Source organism: Gobio gobio (genome assembly GCF_949357685.1).
Source record: "Gobio gobio genome assembly, chromosome: 11".
Classification (NCBI taxonomy): domain Eukaryota; kingdom Metazoa; phylum Chordata; class Actinopteri; order Cypriniformes; family Gobionidae; genus Gobio; species Gobio gobio.
Window position 1 is genome coordinate 44,804,180 of NC_137104.1, and position 22,668 is coordinate 44,826,847.

The window sequence follows — 22,668 nt, forward strand, 5'->3', positions numbered from 1 at the left end:
AAATGTTTAATTTAAATGTCACTTTCAGTGAAAATTATATTGAATCCACGTTTTCTGAACATGTGGTCATTTTGATGGGTAAATATCTTTCACACATAAATGGAAGAAATGTAAAACCTTTAGTTGTTTATTTTGTGGGAATGTTTCAAATACTTAAAGATGAAAAACTTATGTTCCTCCATCAAATTTGTTTTTACTATTTTAATGCTGTCCTGATTTACAGTGTATTCAATTTCAAATCTTGCTCAGTGTGTGTGCGTGCGTGTGTGTTTTAGTAACTTAAATGTGTCATATCCTCCTGGGACCCAAGAATAGACTTTTGTCCACTGTAGTGGACATTATATTTTAGTGAATTTCTCTGACATCATACATGTCACAGTCTGGATGTCCAGTAAAGAGCACATTCGGGGCTTTGCAGGGATACCAAATGTTTGGAGGTTTCACCAGGACAACAACTTCTTGGTCTTTAAAAATGGCTGACATTAATGTTGAGCACTCTTATGGAAATATGATCATATTTTTTAATTATAATTTAAATCTGATTAATTTTCAAATTGTTTGTTATAAATCAACATCTCAGGAAAATGTTATGGGGTTTCTAATCAAAATATGACTTTCTGTTACAGAACAGGGCATTGATTTCATAAATGACCACTATAGTGGACACCAGGATTTAAATCATGTTTATCAGGCATTTTGGAGACATAACAAGTGAACAGGGAAAGAAATTACATATCAATATTCCTATGAAATATTAGATATTATTTTGAAAATGTTGCCAATTTTTCCTCCCATTATTACACTTCTTTTTTCATTACATGTTGCACCAAGAACACATTAATATGCAAATTAGATGCAGTGAATAGATACATTGTATTGAATGGGAAAATCCAAGTATTGTCATTTTACCCACATATTTCATAAAGTAAAATGGTATATGAATGCATTTCATTATATCTTTCATAACATAGTTCAGAATCATCTTTAAATAAAGTTTGTTTAAAAAAAACCCTGAAACCTAAAAATTGATTGATGAATTAAAAATAAATCCCATTGTTTTTGCCTATACATGCAATTTCATGTCATTTAATTTTTTTAACAACTCAGTCCTGGTGTCAACTACAGAGGACATATCATAACATATGAATAAAATATCATTTTTCAAAAATGTTTTTTTTTTCCATTTGTTTCTTATGCTCTAAACAATGTAATGACATAAAAAAATACTAAATTCAAAAAACTTTTTTTTCTGGGTCCCAGGAGGATATGACAGATAATTTGCTTTAAAATAAACGTGCCTATATTATCATCTTCCTATCATCGTGTTAACTGATTACAAAATGCATATGGCTATATATTATTATTGGTTGTCAAGTTCAGTTGCAGTTTGGCTCAATAAAACCAACACAGCAAGATTCTCGTGCAAATCTAATTGTTTCATGATATTGATGAACAAAATAACTCTAAATACATGGAATGCCAAAAGCTGACACGTGGTGGTGCTATAAGATTAAATAAATGTCCGTAATTCTACTGTCTACATATGTGCATTAAAGGCATAGTTCACAAAAAAAAAAAAAGAAGAAGCTGAACACAAAAGAAGATATTTTGAAGAATGACGGCAACCAAACAGGTGGACCCCATTGACTTCCATGGTAGGAAAACAATACTATGGAAGTATGGGGCTCATCATCTGTTTGGTTGTTTAGCAGAAGAAAGAAATTCATACAGGTTTGGAACAACTTGAGGGTGAGTAATTGTTTGGGGGGGTGAACTAACCCAGATGACATTTGTACAGACAGGACAAGAAAATGTATAGGCCTAATTTACTAATATGTTTCAAAACTGCTTTTTCAGTATGTATTCTTGAGTATATAAAAAAACGACACACACATAGGCTACTCAGATAGGCCTAAGGTTGGAGTGTAATAGTTCTGGTGCTCTTCGGTCATTCTGAATGGAACATTTTCTGTTTTGAAATTCTAAAAATCACAGCTTCATCGGAATGATATGAAACTTGGTGACTTTGTTGGCATTAGGTATGTAAACACACAAAAAAATTGAGGTCATGATTCGAGCATGCTTATTGGTCGTAATTAAAAGTTTACCTTTCATTATCTTCGGTCACAAATGACCGACCATAGGAAATGAATAAATTTAACAGAATTTTTGTATTTTTAAAATCTACAAATCGGCTACAATGCTGAAAAAAAGTCATCAAGAGTGTGACATTGACACATCCACTCACACACAGACACTCACACACTGTATACATAATTATTATTATTACATTAAAATTATCTAAAACGTTATAATGAATAGTCTCTGAGACTTTTTAATATATATTCAAATCCATCTAAAAAAAAATTCATTAAATGTGTTCAAAAGAGACCTAGGCTGCGTCCCAATTCGCCTACTTATACTACGTCCTAAAAGTATGTACTCTTTTTGTGAAGAAAAAGTACATACTTTTGAGTGTGTAGCAGAAGAGTATGCAAGCTTTGGGACATACTACTTCGTCACTCTTATGTGAGTCCCGTCACCGTTTAAACTGCCCTGTCAATCATCGTCACAGTTCAAATCCCCCACTTTCAATTTAATTTCCTACCGTATCGGAGAGAAATGTAGCCTTTCGTGGGTCTTTAGACTCCTCTCATGTGTTTGCAAAGTTAATGGCCAAACGTATCATTTCAAAAGTTCTCAATGCTGCTGAAGGAGAAATATAATGTGGATAATATTGAATAAATATATTTTCGTCCAGTTAAATACTGATAATTGCTCACTCAAACCACTTTATCTAATCCTCTCCACTTAACCGTCAGACTCGCGTAACCGTCATGTTTGTAGTTTTTTAAACACTTTTTATCCGCGTTTGTAGTTCTAATCGAATCCTCGTCCATCTCGCAATGGGTTGTGGGCAATATCAGCCGTGTATTGATATCAGAGTGCGCATCGATCTGCACTTCGGATTCTGACCGGAAATAGTACACCATCCGGGAATCTTTGGAATACTTTTTTCAACATAGGCCTACTAAGATTTGGGACATACTAATTCTTTTTTCGAATACTATTTAGTACGGATAGTATGCGAATTGGGACGCAGCACTAGTGAATTCACAAGCCTCTCCATAGAGGCCTCTAGTGGTTACACCCATGGTTGCATGAATTCTTAAATAATTCCAAAAGAGGGCGCTAATCTTCCTTCCAAAAAAATTATTTGGAAGGCCTAGACTTTATTTTAATCTCAAATACTGTTTTTTTTTTTTAAAGGAAATAATTGCATAAATATTAATAAGTACCATCAAATCATATAAAAATACAAAAGAAAATAGAAAAAAAATTTTGGAAGAAAAATAAATTACATTGGTTTTACTGGGGTGGAAGAAGTTTAATTTTTAGGTCTCCGGTCACTTATGACCAGGAAGATAACCAAAGGAACCCCTAAAGAAGAGCACCAGAGGGTTAAGACTTATTTGGTACTATAGTAGGCCTACCAAATGATCGTAAATAATTGACTTTTTTAACTGACTTTGAGATATTTAATTATAACTTTAATGAAACATTACATGCAAATCTGCAGTAGGTATCCATAAATGTTCCTCGCTGTCTCGACCTCAGTAACATTTGCCTTCTGGCCAAATGTGTTTAACACGTGATCTCTCAAGTAGTCATTCAAATTATTACCACACAAGAACATTTTATATAGTACTAGCAAATGTATCATTTTTGCTTCACCTTGAACAAAAGTCAATGTGCGCAGACAGTTAATATAATTCAGTTTATTTATTTGAAAACAAACCAACAAAAAATACTGTCAAACTAAAAATGTTCAGTAAAAATGCATATCCACTGTGACTTCCTGTCGACATTCCGTGCATGTTTTTTTTTCTTCTTGCAGATGGGAATGTTGAAATGATTTACTCAGGAGTGCAGTTACCATTGAATATGCGGAATAATGCTGTTAGATGATATAACAGGGGCAACTGCACCAGAACCGTCTTTATCAATAGAACTACTTTTGGCACAGACACGTTCCTTATACCAACATATGGCAGGCAGATTTGTTGTTATGAAGCAAAATTCTCCACTACTAGTTACAGTAAATGAATGATGCTTGACAATTACTGCAATTTCATCAGCAATCACACTTCACACAGATTGTAATGCCTTTCAAATAAATGCATGTGCAAGATCCCTTGCATACGGCAATCATAATCAGTAATACATCAGCGTGTCATTCAAAACAAGATGTGCAATATGTACAATAATGTAAAACAATATAGTTTTTGTATAAAAAATATTTGAAGTCTAAGGGATGTTATATAAAGAGAGTGAATATTTTCTGAGTAAACAAGTCAGGATAATGTAGTCAACCAGTCAACCATTCCTAACAAGGTCATCAAGACCAACGGACCAATCAGAATAAAGTGTTTCAGGGAGCTGTGCAACAATGATAGGGTGATTTTGAATCGAACGCACAACTATAAGGGGCCTTAAAATCTCAAGGTTGGATTAACTATGAACTATAGCATACTTTTCTAATCATTTCTTTGTAAAACGGTATGTTGTGTTCAGCCTTATTTCAGAGCATAAACAAAATAACAAAGCTAACTGATTGTTGCACAAGAAAAACATTAAATCTTATTCAGAATAATGAGGTCATGCCCCTCTTAAAAAATGTACCCTGTTACATTAATAGCAATGAAAGAAAACAAAACATCACTTCATTTCACTGTGTATTTGAGTTCTCTAAAATATACTAGAAAAGTGGGCATACGTCATAACATTATACTTACTGAATTACTTCTAAATATATGAATCCTACTATTATTTTTGGATTTACAATGATCATTGAATTGAACAATGAATGGTTTTGTATCAGCAGTGTTTTTTTTATCTATTAAACCAACTAATTTACAGAAAATAAATGAAGAATGTATAGCCAAATATGTTTGGACACTCATATGTGCTTATTGAGAATTTAATTTCAAATCATTTGGCAATAATATGGTCATTTCTTTACTGGTTTATTAGTAATTGGTGTCCAAATATGTTAGGCCATGTAGCGTATGCAGGGTAAAATTATAGCTGTGAATAATAATTATGAACCCTTCACAGTTGCCATCAATCAATGCCTCCGAAAATGTCATATGATCTTTATATGAAATCATACGCCACAAACGTTTTCTTACAACTGAATATCAGTTTGTCTCTTAAACACAATGCAAAAGTTTGTATGAAGACTTTGCAAGAAAATGAAGAAAACCTGCCGTTGACCTGTTAGAAGAGGTTCGCAAGACAGGACAAATGCAACAAATGCCTTCTTATAATAGTGAGATTATGAAAATACAAACAGGTTTCTGTTTTTAGATGCATGTTTTGTTGCTTTTGTGTTATTTTCTACTCGGTAGCAATGCCTCAGCGGCACAAATACACAGAACGCAAAGGAAAACGAACCCTCGTGTGGCAGAGCCGCTAGCTAGCTATGCTACATTTCTAGGATGGAGTTGTCTGGACATCTTTGGACAAACAATATAAAGTACAAAATGTACATGTTATGATCACATGCTTATCGCGTCACCACACTTTTAGGCTTTGTCACTCTGTTAGTAGCACAAGATAACAAGATGAGTTAGGCAGTGCTTAGAGTTCACGTCACAAACAGACCGGTGGTGAACTAAAGCAAGTCGTGTGTTTTGTTCTTCTTTCGTTCGAGCACTGCACAGTTCAGGCCCTGGTCCACGCCTTTTGCAGGGAACAAACCGTTTTGTAGTCTCCACCTTCGCCCACTTCATTTGACCTGAAGACTGACAGGAACATCGTTGTTGTGATTTATTTGATTCGGGAATCACATGTTCAGAAAAAGAAACGATCTTAAGACAGAGATAATGTCGAGTTAATCCACAACTAGAGACGTGGTGTGCAAGCTAACCTGCTGGCAGTGTTGTTAAAGAGGATTTGGGTACACCTGTCGAGGGTCATAGGTCATTTCTGGCATGTATTGCTCATGAAGCTCGGCGTCCAGTGGGAGGCCATCCATGTGTATATCAGAGTAGCCATATGGAGGGTAAACTGCATCCAGATCTTACAGAGAGAGAGAGAGAGAGAGAGAGAGAGAGAGAGAGAGAGAGAGAGAGAGAGAGAGAGAGAGAGAGAGAGAGAGAGAGAGAGAGAGAAATTCAAGTTACAGTCATTATGTGCAAACTAAATATTCGGTTGTTTTTGTCTTTGTTGTTATTAATAATTTTGATTTTGTAATTATTTAATTAAAATAATGAAAAAATAAATTATAAGTTATAAGTTATAAATTATATAATTTTTTATATAATTAACATGTTATATCCGTTATACATACATATATATATACCGTATATATATGGAAAATATGGAAAATATGGATATGGTTATATTTAATTAGTAGGGCTGTCAATGTAACATGCTAATTAATTAAATTATATATAAAAACAACAAATTCATATTTATATAATCTATATATATTTTTGTAAAAAATGTAAATAAAAATAATAAAATATAAAAAATAAAAAAAACATTTAAAAAAAAAAAATATATGTTTTTAAATAACATTTCATGATTTTTAAGTATATATTTAAGTATATAATTTTATAAATTATTATATAATTAATATATATACTATATGACATATATCACATACATATATACATAATATATACGTATATATACAAAAAATATACATTTTATGAAAAGGTAGTGTTATACTAATGGTCACATGATTTGCTGGTGTTTTTTAATTTAACGTGTACTATAATTTATAGACTTTATTAGTCCTTTCATGCAATAGCATCTTCATTATTCATCATAAAACGATTATTCATTTAACAGAATCATTCTTAAATTTTGATTCTGAATTAATTTACAGTCATGTGTACATTGACATGTGTACATGACACTTCTTCAGTATTTTAAATATATAATTTAAAGATGTTTACCATACATATGTATTTATTTCTTTATTTTATTTAAGACCATTGTTTTTTTACAAACTGTGGGACGTGCTTCAGACTTCATGTCTGAACAGTATCAGTGTGTAAAATGTCCACACGACCGGATCAAACGGGTTGAGTTGTTTTTAGTGAGTTGCTTTATATTTACACGTTCTGCAGTCTTATACTAGAGTCACCCGTGCGGATGTCGTTGACATCTGAAACTCAACAAATGAGCGAACAGCGCGTTGCATACGCCGGACTGCCACTGACTTAATGTTCCTCACAGAGGAACACAGCATTCTGTCACTTTGCGGAACGGATTGACAACAACGCAAATTCAAAGACTGTCTCTCTTTATCTTTTTGTCTTTGACCCCTCTCTCACACGCAAACGCACGCCATAACTCATTTGTCATGTGGCATTTTATTTGAATGCTCTTCGCTCTAATGCAGCGAGATGGGCTGGATAAATAGGCAATTTGCTGCGTGTTGCGTACTAAAGCAGAAGGATAGTGAGTGAATATGCTCGGCTGTCGAATATGCTCTCAACTTACCATCTGGTATGTATCCAGGGTCGAGTGGCATGGCAGCATGTGCCTGAAAGAACAAGAACGCAAACACATTCATCAAAAGCTTCCTTTATAAAGGACAGAAATACTGATACCACTGAAATATTAAAATATATTAAAATATATTATACTTGAGCAGCAAATCAGCATATTGGAAAGATTTCTGAAGGATCACGTGACACTGAAGCTGCTGGAATAAATGACATTTTAAAATATATTTAGCTATTTTAAATGGTAATTATATATAATACACAATATTACATTTTTTACTGTATTTTTGATCAAATAAATGCAGCCTTGGTGAGCAAAAGAGTTAACAATTTAACAGCAATTTATTAAAAGTTTAACAAAAATACATGATATTTTTTTCTTTTTATAAATTTTTTCTAGTGCTGGGCAAATTAACGCATTAACGCAGGCGATTAATTTTATCAGTTTACGCATTAAAAATATTTAAAGGGGCTATATGCAACTTTTTCCCCAAAATAAACGTAACAATTGCCTTTTTATTTGACCATTTATGACTCAAACATCTCCTGATGAGCATACTGACACCTTGTCCGCTCACAGTGGGTGCACCTATAAGCCTGTATCCTATTTTTCCTATTTTCTGGCGGGTCGTCTTTTCCCGCGCTGTCTGCGGATGTGACGTCACCACCGCTGCGAGAGCGAGCAGAAAATGAGAGCAGTTCTGTTTTTTGGCCACAGGTGTCAGTCGCGAGTTTAAATTTCAGAAAAACGCATATAGCCCCTTTAACGCAATTAACGCAGCGTCCATTTTTATATCCATTTTTGCCCACCGTTACATTATATGATCACGCTCTTATTCATGTAAATGCTTTTAAATCATCTGTGCGACGAGACAAAAGAGAACGCGCTGTATGTCAGTGTCCTGTCTGTGTGGGTGCGTCTCAATCCGCTTCCTAGTTCAGTAGTCAGGGCAATGATCAGGGAGTCGTCCACATTCATGTACACGATATACTGATTCACCACCTAGGAAGCTAGGGAGCTGATCGTGGGACACCCTAGCAGACACACACTCGTGCCTGACTCGTGCACCCATCGAGTTCTCTTTCGCTCTTGAACAAAAAATAACAGAGAATTTTGCCAAAATGCCAGTTGTATTCTCAGGAGTCTTAAATGAGTTAAATAACGTCTTAAATGAACTTGTGAGAAAATTAAATGAGCGGGACAGCATGTCATATCCGCAGCGGCCGTTCTTAAAGTGACAGCAGCACTGATGATGTCTGTCATTAATGTTCATCAAAGAACATCGGGAACAGAATTTTTTTTAGCTTTAATGATGATTAATCTATATTTCATTTATTATTAATGCAGTTAAGTAAGGTGTTGATAACTATTACATTTCTGTATAGGCTACACTCTAAAAAATGCTGGGTTAAAAATAACCCAAGTTGGGTTGAAAATGGACTAACCCAGCGATTGGGTTGTTTTAACCCAGCAATTGGGTTGTTTTAAGCAAACATTTAACCCAACCGCTGGGTTAAAACGACCCATTCACTGGGTTAAAACAACCCAATTGCTGGGTTAGTCTATTTTCAACGTGGGTTGTTTTTAACCCAGTATTTTTTAGATTGTATGTTTAACAGGGAAGGCCACAGGTAAATATAACATTTATTATAATGTTTAGATAATGGGTTATGTAAAGATTGTTTTAAGTTCAATTAAATTAAAAGTTGTTATTTTTTAAAGCCAAATAAATGTTGAAATTGGTAGCTTTCAGTTATACTGTAATGTAACGTCATTAATGTTTCATAAAGACATTAGTATCAGTGCTACTGGCCTTCATTCATAAAAGATGCCATTACAAAAAATATTTAAAATATGCTTTATTTTATTTAAAATAGTCTTTAAAAATATTAAAAACTTGAATGTTTTTTAATTGCGATTAATCATGATTAATTACAGAAAAAAAATGTTTTTATCGATTCACAGCACACATTTTTTCTCAAATTCCGTTTTATTTTTACCAAATTCTGTTTTCCATTAAGAGCATTTACTCACATGAAGTAAATTATGACAGAATTTTCATTTTGGGGTGAACTATTTTTGAGTGTACTGACCCATCCTACTTTTGATTCATTTATCCAAAAGTTGAAAAAAATTCGGTGACATTCCAAATTATATTAAATATAATTCCATTTTTATGAATGGATTCTGCGATTCTGTACCCTTTTTCCGAATCGTGAAAATCATAGGGCCCTAATTTAATGCCATGGTATTGAATTTAAGATGGTAAAATTAAGACTTTTTAAGACCTGCGGAAACCCTGAGAAATCGCATGAGGATAAGGCCTCCCACGCTCCAAATAAGCCGAAAAAGGAGCATAAAAGCATCATAAAGGTGGTTCATAAGACTCATGCACTATATTCCAGGACTTCTGAAGCTTTGTGTGAGAAACAGACTGAAATTGAAGTTGTTATTTACAGCAAAGCTTGCCTGACTAATGTGGTCACCATTCATTTTCATTTGGACATTCTGCTATAAATGTCTCCTTTTCTGTTCCTTGGGAGGTATCAGAGGTAAAAAATTATATACTGTTCGATTTCTCGCACAAACCGATCCTTTCGCATCTTAAGTCATCAATGTGTCACGAGCCGCAGGATTTAATTTGGATATGTCTGTGAATGTTTTTTTTTTTACTCTCGTAGATTTTGTTACCATTCACATGCATTATACCACTGACAGACTGCAACGGTTGGAGTTGAAAATCTTCATTTGAGTTCTACTGAAGAAACAAAGTCACCTATATCTTGGATGCCCTGGGGATAAGCAGATAAACATCACACTTTCATTTTTTGGTGAACTATCCCTTTAAGTATTATATAACTTTTAGACACTTGTAAGTCACATCTAATAATATTTAAATGTCATTGCATTAGATACAAAATATCAAGCCAAGTGGCATCTGCAAACCAACATCACTTTTGCGAGCCATTTGTCTGATCTACACACACAACGTCCATGTGCATGTGACGGTCATATAATAGCTGTATAATAAAAATAATTGACACTGAAACATTGAATTACCGGAAACGAATGGACACTCTGCTTCATATCAGGGCTGCATTACCATTCGGGTTTGCATTCATCTTCAATAATTCAAAGATCTGTCTGCGGTTATGCTATATCAATATAATTATTTCATTACAATTGCTAAAAATTGACATGGCATACATAATTGAAACGATCTCGTTAATAATAATGTCCACTAATCTGAGAGTGTGTGCTGTGTCATACATATACTCACCATTTCCCAGGCTGCAGGGTCATGTTTGAAGAGGGAGTGTGTGAGCTCCACCGACACACGCTTCCTGTAGTCTGAACTCTTGTCCTCAGAGATGCGGAAGAGAACGGCCGCAGCATAGGTGGCTGAGGAAGAGACCATGATGTGAGATGTGATCATTATTTACATATTTTATTATTACTACCATGTTTTCTACAAGTGCTGAATGCAAATATGGTGCAAGTGAGACATTTGTGAGAATAATGCTTAAGGGCAGGGTATGTGATTTGTTCCAGAAACATTCTTGTTATGCTGGTTGAAAGTCACTTTACATCCTCAAAGTAATCACTAAGTGGTCTAAATGTATTTAAAATGTTTGTCCTAAATCATTCGGTCTGAATGTAATGATACAATGTCCTACCTGCCTTTCAACGTACATTATATTGCCAAAAGTATTAGGACAGCACTCTAAATCATTGAATTCAGGTGTTCCAATCACTTCCATGTCCACAGGTGTATAAAATCAAGCAAGAATGGGAAAGAATGGGTCGCTCTCAGGAGCTCAGTGAATTCAAGCATGGTACCGTGATAGTTTACCACCTGTGCAATAAGTCCATTTGTGAAATTTCCTCACTACTAAATATTCCACGGTCAACTGTTAGTGGTATTATAACAAAGTGGAAGCAATTGGGAACAACAGCAACTCAGCCACGAAGTGGCAGGCCACGGAAAATCACAGAGCGGGGTCAGTGAATGCTGAGGCACACAGTGCGCAGAAGTCACTAACTTTCTGCAGAGTCAATAGCTACAGACCTCCAAACTTTGTCTGGCCTTCAGATTAGCTCAAGAACAGTGTGGAGAGAGCTTCATGTAATGGGTTTCCATGGCCGAGCAGCTGCATCCAAGCCTTACATCACCAAGTGCAATGCAAAGTGTCGGATGCAGTGGTGTAAAGTATGCCGCCACTGGACTCAAGAGCAGTGGAGACGTGTTCTCTGGAGTGAAGAATCACGCTTCTCTGGCAATCCGATGGATGAGTCTGGGTTTGGCGGTTGCCAGGAGAACGGTACTTGCCTGACTGCATTGTGCTGAGTGTAAAGTTTGGTGGAGGGGGGATTATGGTGTGGGGCTGTTTTTCAGGGGTTGGGCTTGGCCCCTTAGTTCCAGTGAAAGGAACTCTTAATGCTTCAGCATAACAAGACATTTTGGACAATTGCATGCTCCCAACTTAGTGGGAAAAGTTTGGGGATGGCCCCTTACTGTTCCAACATGACTGCGCACCAGTGCACAAAGCAAGGCCCATAAACAATGGTCAAAAATTCCCATAAACACCCTAAACCTTGTGGAAAGCCTTCCCAGAAGATTTGAAGCTGTTATAGCTGCAAAGGGTGGGCCAACTCCATATTAAACCCTACGGATTAAGAATGGGATGTCAATAAAGTTCATGTGCATGTAAAGGCAGGCGTCCCAAAACGTTTGGCAATATAGTGTATGTTATACACTGGTATTTTACATGATTTCTGAATGTAATAATAAAATGATAATGACTTATCTGGGTTTTTTTTCTTGTTTTTTTTTATTTTATCTTATTTTTCTATCTGTTTTTTCCCCTCAACAATGCAATTTTGTGACATTGAGACTTATATTAAGATGCAACTTATTATCTGGAAAATATGGTATACATGTAAAATGACAGTCAAAAATAAAATAAAAATGACAGTTGAAAAGGTCATATGTGACAGTAAAGACTTTTAAGAGATTTCTATTTAAAATAAAGGATGAATAGAACTGAACTTTCTATTCAACAAATAATCCTGGAAAAAATGCATCCTGGTTTGCAAAAAAATATGAAGCAGCACAACTGTTTTCAACATTGATAATAATAAGAAATGTTTCTTAAGCATCAAATCAGTATATTAGAATGATTTCTGAAGGATCACGTGACACTGAAGACCGGAGTAATGATGATGAAAATTCAACTTTGCATTACAGGAATAAATTACTTTTTTTAAATATATTCAATTAGAAAACAAATTGTAATAATATTTCACAATATTGCTGTTTTTACTGTATTTTTGATCAAATAAATGCAGCCAAGGTGAGTACAAGAGACTACTTTCAAAAACAAAAGTCTTACCAATCCCAAACCTTTGAACTGTAGGGTATATGTATAAAAAAAACTGCATTACATATGTTATGTATTTATAATTATTACCTTCTTACATGTAAATGCTTTAAATTTAAAGTGAAAATTTCAGCTTGTGAGACTAAAAGCCATGATACAGTCCGTGGCAAGCTGAAGCTTCTCTTGTGTGTTCTGCTCCTCATCTATGCTGACGTGTTGAAGACACTAAAGTCATGCTGCATCTCTGACAGTCTCTGTCTTTTGCAGACTGTCATTGTCAAGCAGATACAGCAGAGAGTGTTTATGGCAGTTTGCTGCCATATAGCTGCTGGTATGGTACTGTAAACAGAATATCTCAGTACTTGGTATTCTTACTTCCACTGGGAGTCTGATGTAAAATCAAGAGGGAGGTTTGCACTATGTCAAATGTGCTAATGTTGTGTTTGTACAGACTATGATCTGTCCAATGACATATGGCTCATTTCTGTGTTTTATCAACATGTAGTGACACACGGATGTAATTAGTCATGAGGCGTGCTAGTAAACCTTCTCTTGATGGGCGTCACTCACCAATCCCCTCGTTGGGAGAGTGCAGGAGCTCCATAAGAGGAGCAGATGCTCCTTCTGCGTCAATCATCTCAGCAGACTGCTTATCCAGAGCGAGTTCACACAAAACACCGGCGGACACACGCTTTATGTTCTCCACGTATGAGTACAGAAGCTAACAGGAAAGAGGAAGTCAAAGAATGAGAGGGGTTTCACTTTATTCAAAGCTTGTAATTTTCTATACAATCTTGCAATCTTTCTTATATAAATGTTTTCTAATTCTACTTTGGACAAAAGCACATAATCAAATTTATAAACAAGGTATTTTGGGAAGTAACTCAAATTACTGACAATACTAAAGACCCTGATATACTTCAAGCTAAATCGAAGAACGAACTGATGTGACGTCATTTCTAACAAAATCAGGCCAATAGTTTGTTCAGAAAAGTTTGCTATGGCTGGTATTGATAAACACCTTTGTGCTACCATTGGTCAGAGGCGATTACGTAATAGATAGGTGTGCGCAGAGAGTCCTCCTTCTTTCACAGGGAAATCTTTTCTGGTTAATTTCCCCTGTTGAGTCCATCGAGGTCAGATAAACTTTGCTCTTAGCAGTGTGGACGGCATCGGATGTTCGATTACATTATATCGCTGGTCACGTACTTCCAACTTCTTTTTACCCCAAAGAGAAGAATGATAAAGAACTTTGCGTTGAGTATATTGGGGCCTTTACAGTTCATTTTTATTAGTGTGACAGTGGTATAGATTTTTTTTTAAATAGTGTAGCTTATTTTCTACTTTCCAGCTACTTTCCCCAACAATATCTCTATAAATAAACTTTAACTTAAATTAAAAAGGAAAATAAGTTGACGTAATAAAATGAACAAAACTAAAATAATATGAGCCACAACATTATGATGCCTAATATGCTGTTGGTCCTCCATGTGCTGCCAAAACAGCGCCGACTTGCTGAGGCATGGACTCTACAAGAGCCCTGAAGGTGTGCTGTGGTATCTGGCACCAAGATGTTAGCAGCAGATCCTTTAAGTCCTGTAGGTTGCGAGGTGCAGCCACAGTGGATTGAACTTATTTGTTCAGCACATCCCACAGATGCTTGATTGGATTGAGATCTGGGGAATTTGGAGGCCAGGGCACCACCTTGAGCTCTTCATCTTGTTCCTCAAACCATTCCTGAACAATGTGTGCAGTGTGGATTATCCTGCTAAAAGAGGCCACTTCCTCCAGGGAACACCATTGTCATGAAGGGGTGGACGTGGACCTGGTCTGCAACAATGCTTGGATAGGTAGCACATGTCAAATTTAAGTCAACATGAATGGCCAGACCCAGGGTTTCCCAGCAGAACATTGATCAGAGCATTTATCTTCATCCCAGAGTGCATCTTGGTATCCATAGGTAGATGGCGCACACATACACGGCCGCATGATGTAAAATAAAATGGGACTCGTCAAACCAGGCGACATTCATCCACTTCTTCAAGGTTCAGTTCCGACACTCACGTGGCAATTGTAGCTGCTTTCGGCTGTGGACAGGGGTCATCATAGGCACTTTGATTGGTTTGCAGCTACTCAACCCCATATGAAGCAGAGTGTGATGCACTGTGTGTTTGTGACACATTCCTCCCGTAACCATCATTAAAATTTGGTGTGACTTGTGCCACAGTAGACCTTCTGTTGGTTCGGACCAGACGGGATAGCCTTCGTTGCCCTTGTGCATCGATGAGCCTTGGGCGCCCGACACCCTGTCGCCGGTTTGGGTTTTGACCCTCCTCGGACACTGTTGGTAAATTCTCAGCACTGCTTACCGGTAGCAACCCACAAGCCATACCGTTTCAGAGATACTCTAAACCCGTCACCTTGCCATAACAGTTTGGCCCTTGTCAAAGTCACTCAGATCTTTATCTTTATCTATTGCATCCAACATGTTGATCATGAGAATTGATTGTTTGCTACCATCTAATCTACCCAGACCTTAATATGTGGCCTTGTTAGGAGATGATCAACTTTTTTCGCTTCACCTGTCATAATGTTTTGGCTCATCAGTTTATATATATATATATTTTTATATTTTTCATCAGTATATATTTATATATATCCACTATATATATTAGGGGTGTAACGGTACACGTATTCGGTACTGGGCTTTCGGTTCGGTGCACGCATTCTTCAACAGTTAACAGTCGGCTTGTTTTATGCGCGGAACACACTTCAATCCGAGTTCCCACACAAACATATTAAGTATTTAGGTCCATTTTATCACGAAATTTAAACGATAAATGCCGCTTTGACGCTCTTTAATGTGGCGTGACGGATCACTGATCACAGTTCAACCAGACGCACGCGTGTGAACGCGATCGATCATCTCTTCCTAAAGAATAAACATGAATGAACATCTGAAGGTATGTTGAGGATACACTACAACTGTCACGTTATATGCGGTGTAATCACTCAATCAGTGTTTCAACGGCGGAAAGACCTCAATATAACTGCTTGTAAACTAAAAAATGTCATGTGGCATCACATTTACCTCAGGCAGTCATTCAGTGTCCACAGAATTTTATTCAATAGAGAAAATATGCACTATATTAGCCTATTCATTATATTCTACTTAACCTGTTAATTATGTAACTTACGTCTTGATTATTTCATGTAGGCTATGTTTAAATAAACCTGTCATGAAAATGACAGACTGTGTATAAATTATCATATTTCAACAACGAATTGTAGAAAAAACTATTTTATAACTAGATTTAGAAATTATTGCAAAAACTGCCTTATGTGAAGTTTACATGTAAGTTTATTTGAGTGTTGATTACTATACCTTAAAATAAATAGCAACTGAATGTAGGCTAATAGTTTGGGCTCTGTTGTTAAACTTTAATATTAGTGTGCAAGAAAGGGCTCCCTCTATAGTTTATAGCAATATCTTCAATAAACTTTTAGTTATAATTTATTTAATTTAAGGACAGACACTTTTTTTTCAGTAAACCACTGTTTAATAAAAATAAATAAAAAGCAAATTTTGTAAAACTGCTGTACCGAACTCGTACTGAACCGTGACTTCAAAACCGAAGTACGTACCGAACCGTCAGTTTTGTGTACCGTTACACCCCTAATATATATATATATATATATACACATGTGTTTATCACTATGAACTCAGTTATATAAATTAAGCTTAATTAGTTGTATTTAAGTAAAAAATCATAAAATTATTTGTACCAGAAAAGGCTGACTCTTATTAAATTATATTATCTACTGTAATAGTTATGCATTTAAAAAAGATATTACACCTTTAAGTTATTTGTTTTTTTATACTGGTAGTTTGTAGCAGCGCTAATTACTCTTTTAAAGAGTAGCTTGACTATAATTTAAATGAAAGCTTTAAGCGTAGCTTCCCCAAAACTGGAAGTGTAACATAAACATGGACAAACGCACACAAACAAACAGCAACCAGATGCCCTGCAGTCATCGCCCACAACACCCACACATCACAACACACACAGATGAACCAGATTGACTGCCAGGAACGCCATAAGTTGGTTCATACTTGCACAAACAGAGGAATGGTCTGCATGCTGGCAATTTCCCCTCGGTTCATCGGATCTCTGGCCAGTATATGCAAAGCGCCTGTACAGCCTTCTACAATCTCCTCCATTCGCACACCATCCTGTGAAAAAAAAAGAGTGAAAGTGAGAAGAAAACATTAACTCTAACACTAAAGGGACCTTGTCTACACCAAATACTGAGACCTGATGCTAATTGGATTGTATTTTGGCCTCCCTTTGGAGGCTTCAGCCTATATGTGAGGGTGAATAAAGAGGCCAACTCGGATATATGAGAAATCCATGCACAGGTAGAAAAACCTTCAAAAGCACCTGATAGGTCTGCTGGGCCCCTGAGCCGTGTCTTTGAGTTTCCTGATGAGCTTTCAAAAGCAGGTTGACCAGTCGAGGGATTGTCCCAGATTCCCTCAGAGGCGCCTGATTGGCTGGACACAGGGCCAAGTTGCGGATCAAGCCCACCGTGGCCTAGAGTGGGGAAAAATTACAGCAGATTATGAACTACTGGTTCATAATATTTTCGGCAACTTATTTGTCTATTTATTTTCTTATTGTTTTCTTCTGCTCACAAATGGATTAATGCAATGGTTTCCAAAAATTTTAAATGTCATTTGAATATCATTTAAATACCACCTTTAGCTGATGTTTTATCTTGAAATGCCTAAAACCAGTAAATAAAAAAAATAAAAAAAATGAAATAGGATCACAAAGATCATGGTTTTGAATCAATTTGATGGGAGATTTGATGAGTTTTTATTGAGATACATGATTTTGATTGCAGTCTTTGGTACCTTGGCAAAGCTGAGAATGGTTTCCAAATAAAAAATACTCTACATAAAATAAGTGGTTGCTCTGTTTCATTTGAATATCATTTAAATATGACCATTAGCTGACACTTTTTCTTAAAATGTCTAGAACTGAAATAAATAAATAGCTCAGATAATTTGGTTTTGGAAGAATTTACGAGTTTACGTTCAGATATGTGTTTTAATTGCAGTTTTTGGTATCTTGGCAAAGCTGAGGGGCTGTTTACAACTAAAAACAGAAAACTTTTTATGTTTCTTTACAAAGTGACATCGCCAACTAGGCATGAATAATATAGCGCTTTTATAGACTGGGTAAACCCAGCCTGATCTGCTGGTGATTTGATTTCGCCCTGCAACTCAGTCTGGAAACCTGTACATTCATTTCTACTGCTTCTGTTACACTTTTGCGGGAACCAATCACAGACTGGCTTATCCACCTGGCGCGCTATTGGCGGGTTTAACACAATGACGGATAGAGAAGCGATGGGTCGTTGCCTGTTGATCACGCCTCTTGTGGTCTGATTGGTTGAAGGACTATCCAATTGTATACAGAGTCATTTGAATTATGCTCGTTGATCACGCCTCTTGTGCAGTAGAAAATACATAGCAGACTCCCCAGACCAATGTTCAATCTTAAATTGAGCTTGGTCTGGTGATAGCCAGACAAGCGCTTTTAGTCATTTTCGCAGATCCTTGTGAACAATCCCTGTTTTGACTACATGTTTTTAAAAATAAATAACTAAATGATTGAGATTGCATCGCTCACATAATTTGGTTTTGGAGAGGTTGATGAGTTTACGTTCATATATGTGATTTTAATTGCAGTCTTTGGTATTTTGGTAAAGCTGAGGGGCTGTTTACAACTAAAAACTGAAAACTTTTTATGCGTTTTGTCTGTTCATTTACACGACAATGGCGTTTTGGCGGCCTGAAAACACACAATTTTGAAATCTGGTTTCAAAGTGCAAGTTCTTGAAAATGATACCGTTATCGTCTCCATGTAAACAACAAAAATGTGAATTTGTGAAAACAGTGACGCCATGCACATGCATATTACGCGTTCAGTCTATAGGCGCATAGGGTTACTTTACAAAGTGACATCGCCAACTACTGGCCTGGCATGCATAACACCGCGTTTTTGCGGATCCTTGTGCACAATGCCGTTTTGACAACATGTTTTTAAAAAACAATAACTAAATGGGATCACATTGCTCACATAATTTGATTTTGGAAGAATTTGGTGAGTTTATATTCAGGTATGTGATTTTGTTTGCAGCCTTTAGCCGCGTTTCCACAGCGGGAACTTTCCCCAAGAACTAGGGACTTTGGGGAGGTACTCTGTGTGTTTCGACCGCAGGAACCGGGTTCTAAATAAAGTCCCGGGTAAAGATTTCCCCTTTAAAACGGCCCTGCTTGCGAGGTTGTACTTTTTCAAAGTTCAGGAACTTTCAGGGGTGGGATTTGGGCGCTGAACAAGCTAATTGGTTGAGCTCACGCAGCATTTTATTTCAACATAAAAGTCAGTTGCGGTGCGTGCAGTAAGAGTCGTTTGCCATTTGAATCAACAATGCAGTTTAAAAAATACGACCGATGGACCGACGGCGAGGTTCAGGCTTTAGTAGGTTTATTTGCGGAGAATGAAATCCAGTGGGCCCTGGAAAGTCACGCGCAGTTCTACGCCACCGGACTAATCTTCACAGTACTTAAGACCGCGATGGAAACGCAGACAGCAGCAGGTCTGAGGGAAAAGGAGTTCCTGGGACAAATTGTTTCCGGGTAATTCCGGTGGAAACGGGGTTTATGGTATCTTGGTAAAGCTGAACGCAGTTTGAGACATTGCTGAGAAAAATCTGTGAAGCAAGGGCAAAAAAGCAAGCGAACATCTCTCCAAATCCCAAAATGTTCTCTCCTATGAATCTTATTGCTGTCTATGAAAAACAATATTAGAAAGATCTCCTTTGTGATTTTTCTTTCTCGTGGGTAAAAACACAAACAACCGTGACCCACTTTTGTACCTCCATACCTTTACAAAAAGTCATAATCTGAAACTAAACACAATTGTTGTGAATTCATTATTGTTCAGCTCCACTGTAAGTCCATTCCTTAAAGCTTTCATCATCTTTAACAAGTGACTCTTATAAATCCCAAAGTGCTGACTGTCGAGTGAAACTCAGGCACTGACACATCAATGTGATGGCAACTGAGCGATGTTACATGCAACAATGTTTTTTTTAATTAAAAATTTGAGCTGAATACAAAGTTTAGGTTGAGACGCTTGACGTAAGTGCCTGTGAAACTGTATATTGATGCATCAATGCACATGCAAGTCTTTGTAGGTGAAATCACCTGTATATCACTCCACAATGTAGTTCAGTGGAAATGTCATGCGTTTATGTGAGGTGTCATTTTGCTTCTGCCTAATCATCTGTGCACAAACAGCATTGCGTAAACGCTTAATTTCCTACGGCCTCCTTCACAACGCATCATTAGTCAACAATGTTCCTCTGCTGATTAGAGAACGCCGGCTGATAGAACAGATCTCTGCAGGGTGGGACGCTAGCCATGTCAAGCGCCAGAAACGTCTCCAAACGGAAGAGAAATCAACATGATGCAATGCATTCCAGACATCGGGGTTTCATGTGTGTTGCATTAGTGATCTGTCTTCCCCACCCAGCCTGGGTGCAACCAAAGCCATCAGCGAAATTGGGATGGCCCATCCACAGCACAGAAGGTTTGCATACATTTTGTTTGTGAAACTGTTAAACTGTTTTCTGGTTTCTACAGGCATTTTAAAATGAATAATTTTGACTCTAAATGAGCCACATGCATAAAATTGGTCCATACTACTACAACAGTGTAATGGCCATATTACTAAGCACAACAATATAATAACTACAACAATATAATAGCTATATTACTAAGAATATTATTTATTCTGATTATTATTAAGATTAATGTATTCTAGTGCTGTCAATCGATAACATTTTTTTCAATAGCATTTTTTTTACGAATTAATCGCGATTTAAAACATCAGAGATTTTTTATATTTTTACATTGAAATAATTTCACAGTTTTTCTCCAAATTAATGTAGAACTTAAAGACGGTATTTATTTTTTCTCTTTTTAAATATTTCTTGTAATGGCATATTTTTAAAGGAACACGCCGACTTTTTGGGGCTTATTCGCCGTATCCCCCAGCGTTAGGTAAGTACATACATACCATTCTCCTCTCCGTGCGTGCCATAACTCTGTCTGATACACCCACCGCTAGCCTAGCTTAGCACAAAGACTGGAGCTAAACGGCTCCAGCTAGCCTACTGCTCAATAGGTGACAAAATAACGGCAACATTTTCCTATTTACATGTTGTGATGTGTATAGTTACATTGTGTACTAGGCTACCGGTGGGTGCGTCAGACAGAGTTATGGCATGCACGGAGATGAGAATGGTATGTATGGACTTATCTAACTCTGGGGGATACGGCGAATAAGCTAAAGTCCCAAAAAGTCGCGTGTTCCTTTAAAAAAACTTTTAATTTAAGTGAATTTGAAACAATCTTCACATAAACCCATTATAATAAATGTCATATTTACCTGTGGTCTTCTGTTAGACATATACAGAAATTGAATAATGTTATCAAACACCTTTCTTAACTACATAAATTATGCCAAAATTCCCATTTTGTCCAGTATTCTTAGGAGGTTTTTCAACATTAATATGAGTTCCCCTAGCCTGAATATTGTCCCCAAGTGGATAGAAATGTTGATCGGTGTAAACCCGAGTTCTGGCTGTCTCTCTCTGCCTTTGAGAAAATGACTCCTGGTTTGACGTCCAAGCAGGAACGGTTACCTCCCTTTCCTCCGCCCAGAGAATCTGGCACGCCCATGCAAACGCTCGAGAGATCATTCCTTGTGAACGAGTGAATGCTGGCAGTTTCTCAGTGTTTGGATGTACAAATGAAAACAGAAGTCTTTTTTCAGTTCCTTCTGATCTGTGATCAGTAGGGTTGGGTACCGAAACCCGGTGCCAATATGGCACCGGTACCTTTATGACCGGTATGTACCAGACCGAATCAGAACGCAGATTTCGGTGCCTCATTTCGGTGCCACTTAAAATCAAACGTGCTTTCGCGCTTTGGCCGGCGCTGAGCCAGAGACGCTTAGCGCTCGTCACATATCACAACTATTCAGTGTTTTCATCCACATCATGTTTATTTTAGGTTTCAGACATTTAAATGCTCATAAGTACTAGCAAAAAATACACAATGATGTCTATGGAAGTGGCAAAAACAATCCTTTCAGACAGTTAAGATAACTTAGTGTTTTATTCACATCAGATACACATTATATAGTGACTATACAGTTTACTCTATTCTTCTCCCAGTTCAGCACGTCACTTACTTTCATGTATTTCGTGAGATGAAGATACATGTATGTGATGTAAATCCGACAGATCCGATTCTCTGAGGCGCAAACTAACGTGGCGCCGCCCATCGCGCAGTATAGATCAACTAACACACATTTACTCACACACATATTTGAAAATCAGAATATCAGATAGTTCATGACATAGTTAGAAAGTTTGTGAATATTTTGATTAAAAAAGAAAAAGCGAAATAAACCCGATACAGCTGAGTGAGCTGTCATACAGCGCTATTGTAGCAGCTGTGTGTCATGTGAGAAGCATGACGCGTCTCCATGGAAACAATAAGGTGATGCGCTCTAAAATATTTAGCCAGAGAATATGGTCATATTTCTGCAAAATAAAGCTAAAGCTTGAAGCTGGTTTGTAGCATACCAAGAATACAGACTACTGCTGTTATCACTGTATT

The 22,668-nt window shown here is 36.8% G+C and overlaps 1 protein-coding gene across 1 annotated transcript in view; it reads right to left on the bottom strand.

Annotated features, from left to right (window-relative positions):
* Positions 1-3,766: 3,766 nt before the first annotated feature.
* Positions 3,767-22,668, bottom strand: part of jupb (junction plakoglobin b) — a 126,222-nt gene continuing 107,320 nt past the window's right edge. Inside the window, exons 10-16 of the mRNA XM_079828431.1 lie at positions 17,348-17,500; positions 17,020-17,139; positions 13,476-13,626; positions 10,805-10,926; positions 7,519-7,561; positions 5,933-6,084; positions 3,767-5,807 (exon numbers count right to left, since the gene is read on the bottom strand). Coding sequence (XP_079684557.1) covers positions 5,948-6,084; positions 7,519-7,561; positions 10,805-10,926; positions 13,476-13,626; positions 17,020-17,139; positions 17,348-17,500 — 726 coding nt within the window. The 3' untranslated portion in view covers positions 3,767-5,807; positions 5,933-5,947. The remainder of the gene's footprint in view (positions 5,808-5,932; positions 6,085-7,518; positions 7,562-10,804; positions 10,927-13,475; positions 13,627-17,019; positions 17,140-17,347; positions 17,501-22,668) is intronic.